This window comes from Triticum dicoccoides, chromosome 4A (genome assembly GCF_002162155.2).
Source record: "Triticum dicoccoides isolate Atlit2015 ecotype Zavitan chromosome 4A, WEW_v2.0, whole genome shotgun sequence".
In the NCBI taxonomy this organism is placed as follows: Eukaryota; Viridiplantae; Streptophyta; class Magnoliopsida; order Poales; family Poaceae; genus Triticum; species Triticum dicoccoides.
The window spans coordinates 669,363,256-669,372,205 of record NC_041386.1 but is presented as its reverse complement, the minus strand read 5'-3'; the positions used below and the strand labels follow the sequence as shown (position 1 = coordinate 669,372,205).

The window sequence follows — 8,950 nt, the reverse complement described above, 5'->3', positions numbered from 1 at the left end:
GCGTGGCGTGGTCGGGGCAGGGGCGACAGCGACGTGGTCGGGGCGGGGCAACGACGGCATAGTCGGGGCGGGCCGACGGCGGCGTGGTCGGGGCAGGGGCGGCGGCGTCGACGGGGCAAAGGGCGGCGACAGCGTCGACGGGGCAAGCTCGGGCAGCCTGGTGACGGCGTCGTAGGGATCGAAGAACTGAAACGAAATTTTCACAAGTGCTGGCTTATATAACAAAGGCTTTAGTCCCGGTTTGTGGCAGTAACCGGGAGCAATGCCCACCTTTAGTCCCGGTTGCTGCCACCAACCGGGACCAAAGGTCTCTTTTCAGCAGCCCAAAGGGCGGGAAGCAGAGGCCTTTGGTCCCAACCGGGACTAAAGGTGGGCATTGGTACCGGTTCGGTACCAATGCCCACCTTTAGTCCCGGTTGGTGCCACCAACCAGGACCAAAGGCCTCGTGCTGCCCGTGGCCAAAACTTTAGTCCCACCTCGCTAGTTGAGAGGGGCGCGCAGTGGTTTATAAGCCCCACTGTCGCACCCCTCTCGAGCTCCTCTCGATTGCAGGCTTACGGGCCTAATTGTCACTGCTATGCCTGTTGGGCCTACTGGGCCTTCTGCGGGCCTGAATCCTGGCCCATGGTAGGGTTTCTAGTCGTATTCAGGCCATAGTGGCCCAGTAGGTGGCATTTTTTTCCAGTTTTTTTTTGTTTTTTGCATTACTTTTTTGTTTTTTCTTTATTTTTTAGTTCCTTTTTGCTTTTAGGTAATAAAAATTATAAACTTTCTGTTAGTGCCATTTGTTCTCCAATTTGAATAGTTTAAATTTGAATTTTTTGAAATTTGTGTGAATCACTAGTTTTTGAATAACTTTACTATAAACATAGATTTTTGAGTGATTCTTTTTCCTGCTATTTAATATTACTATGTTTTATCATTATATTCAAAAATATATTTTGTTATTTTAGTTTCTAACAAAAAAAATCTTTATGATGATTCTTTTTGCTATTAAAGTTTCTGACAAAAAAATTCTTTATGAAAATTCTTTTTTCTTTTAATGTTTTGAACAGAAAATACGTTCATAATTTTAGTTGCATAAATTTTATATAATTTTAGTTTCATTAATACTATAGGTTTTATAAAAGTTTATTTTATTTTTACTTATTTATTAAAGTTTATTTTGTTTCTACTTATTTATTTTCTTTTCTTTTTTGCTTTTTTATTTATTTTATGAAAATCTTTCTTTTTTGCTTTATTTATTTTATTTTGTTTCTACTTACTGTTGCTATTTTTATTTATTTTATTTATGTTTTACACACAAAAGCCCTCTTCCCTGGCTGGTTTGTGGCTTGACCCGGTACTAAAGACCACCCTTTGCTCTCGGCTCAGGCCACCAACCGGGACCGATGATGGTGGGCCAGGAGCGAGGCCCATTGGTCCCGGTTTGTCCCAACAATCGGGACCAAAGGGGCTAGACGAACCGGGACCAATACCCCCACGAGGCCCGGCAGGCCCCCTGGCCTCACGAACCGGGACCAATGGGCCCATGGGTCCCGGTTCGTGACTGAGCCGGGACTAATGGGCTTACCTGGCCCGAACGAAAGCCTTGTTTTCTACTAGTGTAAGTTGCTTCCTTGGTTCAGCTAGTACAGGTGTGGTTCAGCTGAGAACAGTCATAGTTATTCAGAATAGCTATTGGTTGCTTCTATGGTTCAGCTGCATCAAACCACTGGACAAACCTGAGAAAGTTGTTTGTTGCAACGGAGAGGAGACACTATCCTACACACCTAAATTAAACCAGCAAGTTAGCATGCCATTTATTTAAAAAGAAACACCACATCAGCCTAATCACAAAATTTCATTCTTCTCTGTAGTTCTAATTTTGAACATGGCACAATGATATATTCCCACTGAAATCTAAATTCAGTGTGTGCCACACATCTCTATACACCCAGCCTAAAATCTGAGAAGAGCGAAAACACAAAACTGAGAAAGTTTCGTTGGTTATTCTAAGTCTCTAGCTACATGGAAGAATGAGAGATACATGGAAAAAATACACATTGCTGGAGATAGCACAGATGGATAGACACATGAAATCTAGCAAAACCAACTACCATGATCCATGTCGCCATGCCTATCTTAGCCTCTCATACAAAGTTCGTACCTGCATGGTCGTAGCTGTTGATTACTCCATTATAAGCCCAGAATGCAAAAAACACATTCTATCTTGCAAGGATTTGACAACCTATAGTGCAAACTGCTCATAAGCAGCCCAGCGGGCTCGCCATGCACAAGCCCAGAAAAACATTCAACAAACGGGCAAAATCATTTGTAGGCGACTCAAGTTTTACCCTGCCTACAAGAACTGAACCTCCTCAGCAACCTCAAAAATGTAGGACAAGGAAAGTAAGCAACAATATTTTGAGGATGAACAAAAATGCATAAAGATACATGAGTTAACAAACTGATTATATACCTTCAGATTCAACAATCAATTATCCTAGAAAGATCATAAGCCTGGAGAGCCCTTGTAACGGAAGAAATGTTCACATACATGGCAGGCTAAATTTCGTTTTTTATATAAATCCGTATAGCAAAGGCAATGAGTAGTAGATGTCTGAGGTCAATGTTGCTTGCTGGCAATAAAATGGAAGTGGAAACAAAACAAATGAATAGACACTAATCGTATACATGTGGCATTACTAATATTTGGTTTGGGAAAACCTGTGATATGGAAGTAAAGCCGTTGGAATCATATATGAATTGAATATTGTGCATCGACTAAAGCTAGAATAACACCCCTTCCTATGATGTGGTTCACGTTTATTCGACGAACTCCATCACTCAGAAATTAACTGAGCATTGGGCCCTAATCATAGAGATCTTACATGCATACGTCCTCGATGAGACCACCATCTCCCTCAATCTAAGCTCATCATCCAACCATGCATCCATGCATGCTTACTAACTTCCAGATACAGCTGCTTCTCATACTCAATGGCCTCGTCAAGCATAGATGCCTTGTTAATCTATAACATGCAAACCAGTGCAAACATTAACTCATTAATTTCATCACAAACACGAACTCAGCAGCCGCAAATCCACCGACAAAGAAAGAAGGAAAAAAAGGTCATGACCTTGTTGGAATTGAGTATCAGGGTCCGCAACACCTTCAATCTTCTCACCGATCCCGCTCCTCTGCTGTTGTGGCCTAATCAATGATCAACCCCAACAAGCAATTAAGAATTATCACTTGAACAGGGCGAGAAGAGAAGAGCAAAGCGCACGACAACAAGCAAGGTCATTACCTTCTCGGAGTGGTTGTGCACCTCAGCGGTACGGATCCACTTGCTGCCATCGCCCCCACGTGTGCCACCCCCACCCCACTCTCGTGGAAACTGTAGCCACCACCCACGGCAGCTCCCCGTAGTCCACTGCCTGATGTTGCTGGCCCAGCGCCGCCGACAGAAACACCACATCTTCTCCACCTCACGCTGACTTGACCGCTCATGTATCCTCTTCATCGCCTTCGTCTTTCTATTTTCTCTCAAACAACGATTCAGCCAAGATAAAAGGTTCTCCCTTATCTTTAGTAGATACATAAAAGGAAAATGTCAAGATAAAAGGTTCGACATAACTGTCCAGCTTTTGTATCAATCAACCATACATATACAATCATTTTGCCACTATAAACATCATTGTAATGGTGGAGTAATCACTCTGAGCAAATTTAAATTACAAACAAAATATCTAAGACTAAGCTCTGGTTGGGGTATATTTTAGAGAAGTTCAGTTCAGTGAAACTACGGAAGCAAAGGTCTGAAGATTTGCGCCTCTCCTTTTTCATCTTGTGCCTCTCCTTTTTCATCAGTATCAAATAGAAGAGTAGGAGCTAGTAGCTACCATACCTGCAGACAGGCTGGTGATGAATGGCAAGGAGACCCAACTCTGGCTGAAAACAGCGGCTCCCACACGCTGCTGGGATGTGGCCAACCATCACAAGCACGAGCACACCTTCCCTAAAAACTGAGGGCTCTGCTATTGAGATTAAAGGTCGCACGGGTTGCGATTGAAAAGGAGACGAGGCAACTGCTGCTTAGCTTCTGCAGAGGCCGTTGTGCTGTGCCGCAAAAGAGGTGGCGGGGACCTGATGCATCGTCCATTCTCTCCTCCCCTATCACTGAAATCTGGCTCGGGATGGGATGGGAGATCCTCGGATGGCTGGGAAGGGCCCCGAGAGCGGCGGCTCCGACGAGACGGGGAGGCCGAGAGGGAGGCGGCTGTTGCTCCCCTACTCGCATCGACGATGAACTGGAGTAATCCCCGGCGGCCGCGTCAATCCCTTCGGTTCAGACCGGGAAGCGAGGAGAAGGTGAGGAGAGGTGGCAGCCTCTCGCGCACGGGACACGCCAGGGATGAGGACGGAGCAGGAAGAGGCCATGGCGGCGGCGGCGGCGAGCGAGAAGGCGCGTGGGAGGAGGTGGGGATGAGCGGCGCGAGAGGGGGAGAATGGGGGCGGCTATGTTTTACTGCACACACGCAACCCATCCCCATGTTTCTATCCTCCTGGCAGATGCACGCAGTAAACTGCGACGCAAACCTATGAGCAGCCCACTCTCCGTTCGCTAGACCCCACAATCTAACGAGCCCACCGGTCATCCAGCGCCAGAATGAGATCGTGCATGAGAAAGAGACCAACGGTTGACCAGCTTCCACCAGGGTAAAAAGCAGCACAGTAAAAGGATCGCTCGATCCTGAATCGCCGGCGCTCGCAGGTCGCCCTCGCTAGGCGGGTAGCCTAGCGAGGTTTATATGTTCAATGAGCAGTTTGCCAAAATCTGAACCATAGTGTGCCACTTGGACACTAGACATGACATGATTTCTACACATAACTTGCTAATTAGCTGGACATGACATGACCTTTAAATAGTCTGGCCACCAGACATAACATGATTTCTAAACAGTTTGGACACTTGATCAATCATAACTTGTTAATTAGCTGGACATCTACATCATACTACTGGGATGGGAACACCAAACTGATGCAGTTGAACTCAGTTGCCATCATACATCAGATCATGCTTTCTTGCCATGGGGCACCAACCAACGATAAACTGCACAGTGCAGAAACCAAGGTTGCAAGTACCATCACTTGTGAGGGATTTTCTGGGCTTGAATTCAACGCAATCTGCACGACAAGTACCCGCCTTTGAGTAGGCTTCCACAGAAACCGTAAGCATTCCCTCATGTTCCACACAAACAACACCCCTTTGAAGGACAATACGGCCGTCTGGATTCACTTGCAGACGTCCTTCTCCAGAATCAAGCAGCACAAAATCCTCATCTATGTCAGCAGTATGGGCAACCACACGGCCTCTATAATCACCAGGCCATGACCCTTTAATAACATCAGCGGAGATGGTAGTGACTGCAACCGTTCTGGAAAGTAGCGCAGAGGTGATCTCTAGTGTGCAAAAATTACCGGCCCAACAACGACAGGCAAGCTCACCATATTCTCCAAAACCATGTCCATATTCAAACGATCGAGCCATCAATGTTTCATCCTCACACTCAGTTGTGCCCTTCACTTTTAGTTGAATCTCAAAGACAACAGGGTCGATCAACGCAATTGGGCGACGCGGGCCAGTCAACTGCAAAAATGAATCCTGCAGGCATCATTTGTTACATATCCAAATTAGTAATTGACCACCCTATAAAGTCAGTTTATCTTCACAATTACACAATGTTGTGACAACCACGCCTGCCAGCACTCAGACACCAGCGTCTTTTTCCCTTTTTTGGATTTGAGATTACTGTCCATGCCCGACTGACACTTGGGACACCTAAACGGCTTAATCCTAAATCAGATGCATGTGTCCATGCCTGAGCAACGCAGGTACCACCACCTTGGATAAAACTGGGGTGGATTCAGCCTATGGTTGTGTGCTCACACTTTAATAGATAGAGGATGCACAATAGGCACTTTGGTAGCTCATGGTTGAAATTATATACTGTTAAACAGTTGACAGAGTAGGATGTATTTATTCCAAAACATTATTTGTATTTTAAATTTGAAAATGGAACCCGACTTAAGAAGCGACCAATCATCTCCTCTGCACGCATATGCAGGCAGCCAAAAAGGCTGCTTAGCTTGGCCCTGTGTATAACCTTAGTACGGATAAGACATACAGGTGCAGAGGACAACACTAGATTATGTTAAGTTAGTAACGGCAGCATGAGAATTAACAACAAAAAATTTACCTGTTGAGTGAGAATTTGGGGCTCATCCCTTGTCTGGCTGAACAGAAGGTTGCGATTGCGATCCAAATTGTCTCGAGCAGCAATGAAGCCATATACCTCCACTGGCCACCTGATTCTCCACATTTCATTCTCCATGACTTTGATGGAGAAGATCTGCAAGAAACCGAAGGGGCCAGCATGTGCTGGGATGGTTCCATATGTATAAAGTGTGGGAGTCAAAAAGGCTGCAGCCAAACAAAGGGAAAGATGCAAGTAATTAGCTCTTTTTCACATCTCTTAATTCAGGCCAACAATATAAAACTGACCAAAAAAGATCCACTTTCTTGTTAATTATTCTACTAAGCAAGCTTTCGGTAAGGAACAATGTAATCTACTCAAGGCATAATAGAGTAAGAAGAAAAGAAGAGTATGAGTCATATAAGTAGATTACTGTAGTCTTCGAAGGAACCACACTTGTCGCCCCAAGTGTATTCCCAGAAAGGACGGTATGAAACCACATCTTCTTCCTCGTCCGTCAACATCTCCCTGTATGATCTGCCTAACCCAGCTTGCTTGGGAGTAAAGACTGTGTCGTTCTTTGCTTGTTTTTGGATCCCACCATGCATCGACTTTTGTATTTCTGTAGCATCAAGCTGTTGATCTGAGAATGAATCAACTAGTTCTTGTACTGCTTGTGCTGACGGTGGCTGAGCAGTATCTCCGACATGTTCATCACACCTGAAAGGGAACAAGCTCCATGAGTAAGATGGTATTTTAGCTTTAGAACTACATAAATATTGTTCTCGACGGTGACTCTGCCAAAGAGGTAGAGTAATAGCTAGGGCCTTGTCTGCACGGCGCTGCCGCCTGCATTGTGCTGTCACATAACATTTGGGAACAGGTTGAGCCTTCCGTACAAAGCACATTGGAGCTGCAATGCAGCAGATTTTTTTGTACGCGCAGCTCTCTTAACTAGTACAGTATTAAGCAGCAATTCAACAACATTTATGTGAACTATTCAGCAGCAGCTATCTTAACTGTTCAGCAGGAATTCAGCGTGCAATAACAGCAACTACAGCAGCTGAAAATTTTCAGCATGTACTCCCTCCGTTCGGAATTACTTGTCGTGGAAATGGATGTATCTAGATGTATTTTAGTTTTAGATACATCCATTTCTGAGACAAGTAATTCCGGACGGAGGGAGTAATAACAGCAATGCCACCTCATGTAATATCCGAACTTTGAAGCTGCACACATATCTGAATTTTTTTGCACATTACATTAACAACAGTACGTACAGTACACCATAGGAAAGAAGACAGAGGAGCTCACATTGCGCTTTGGGCGATGGGGATTGGTCGTCGGGATGCTCCTCCTTGCTCGCCGGCGCTGCTCCTCACTGAGCTCGCTCCTCCTTCCCCCACCGGCGCTGCTCCTCGCTGACGGCGGTACTCGCGGCTGTGAGGACGGGAATCGGCGGGGAACTAGCTGGGACGGCCGGATCTGGAGTAGTTGGAGAGAATCCGGCCGGCGACCGAGGGGGCCGGGCGTGGCGGCGGCGCTGAGGGTTTCCAGAGGGAGAACGCGAGGGAGAGGGGAGATATGACCGAGCGGTTCGTGTGTGTCTCTGTTCGAGCGAGCAAGAGGTGGGCTGCGAATCGTTTTCCTCACCGGTGGCAATCCCCTTGTACCCCGGCAATGGAAACTTTTAGATCCCGGCAAGGCAATCCCCTTGTACTAGTAGTAGAGTAATAAATAGAGTTAATTACACAAAACCACAACTTCAGGATATCTTATAACACTTTACCACAACATTTGAGTTTTTTAACACAAAACCACAACTTCGTGGCAACTTATAACACTTTACCACAATTTTTGAGTTTTTTAACACAAAACCACAACTGTTGGGAAAACTCAAAACGGTGCCCGGGCTCATCTGCTCCCTCTCAGCAAAAAATTCAAAAAAATACTAGAAAAATTCAAAAAATTCCAAATTTTTTGTGGTGGTAGATAATTTGACGCGTGAGGTGCGCCTCAAAATTCAACTCATTTGGACATCTGAGCAGCTCTCGGCAAAAAAGACAAATCGGGTCAAAATAGTGCGTGAACAGTATACATTTTTACAGACCCTGATTTTGTCTTTTTTGCCGAGAGCTGCTCAGATGTTCAAATGAGTTGAATTTTGGGGCGCACCTCACGCGTCAAATTATCTACCACCACAAAAAAATTTGGAATTTTTTGAATTTTTCTAGTATTTTTTTGATTTTTTTTTCTAAGCGTGGGTGCAGATGAGCCCGGGTGCAGATTAGCCGCACTCCAACTGTTGGCCTAATTCTCAACATTGAGCCCAAATCTACCGGTCAACTTCTTTTAACAGCCAATCTGAATGATTGGGCCCACATGTCAGGCTCTAGGCGACAAGTTCCCTCCTATGTGGCGCTAACTGAATGTGTGTAACATAGCAGTGTGCATACAACATCGTCGTCTCCTCGATGACGCGTTCACCTGCAGCTTCTACGCCATCTACCCCGGAAAAGAAAAAAGATATGTCATCTTCACCTTCTTCGTCTGGCGCACTCCGCCCAACCATGTTGTCGTCTGGACAACTGCAGCTAGCACATGCACTATACCACGTCGTGCATAGACAAGGCTCTTGCCTTGTGCTCCACCGTCGTAGAGACGCGCTCGTCCTCCCCAGGACCTCTCTGTCTAGTTCGCGCGCCC

General features: G+C 45.6%; 1 protein-coding gene across 3 annotated transcripts; it reads right to left on the bottom strand.

Annotated features, from left to right (window-relative positions):
* Positions 1 to 2,597: 2,597 nt before the first annotated feature.
* Positions 2,598 to 7,896, bottom strand: LOC119287851. 3 transcript variants are annotated; one of them, XM_037567484.1, is made up of 6 exons: positions 7,559 to 7,896; positions 6,678 to 6,964; positions 6,248 to 6,471; positions 3,295 to 3,573; positions 3,124 to 3,197; positions 2,599 to 3,015 (listed from the first exon to the last, which is right to left on the bottom strand). In XM_037567484.1, coding segments are annotated over exons 1-5 (822 nt in total). In that variant the 5' UTR covers positions 7,561 to 7,896; the 3' UTR covers positions 2,599 to 3,015; positions 3,124 to 3,167. The 3 variants fall into 3 exon arrangements, with proteins under 3 accessions (XP_037423380.1, XP_037423381.1, XP_037423379.1); XM_037567483.1 differs by having other exon boundaries at positions 2,598 to 3,197; XM_037567482.1 differs by lacking the exons at positions 2,599 to 3,015; positions 3,124 to 3,197; positions 3,295 to 3,573 and adding an exon at positions 4,808 to 5,652.
* Between the last annotated feature and the right edge of the window lie 1,054 nt (positions 7,897 to 8,950).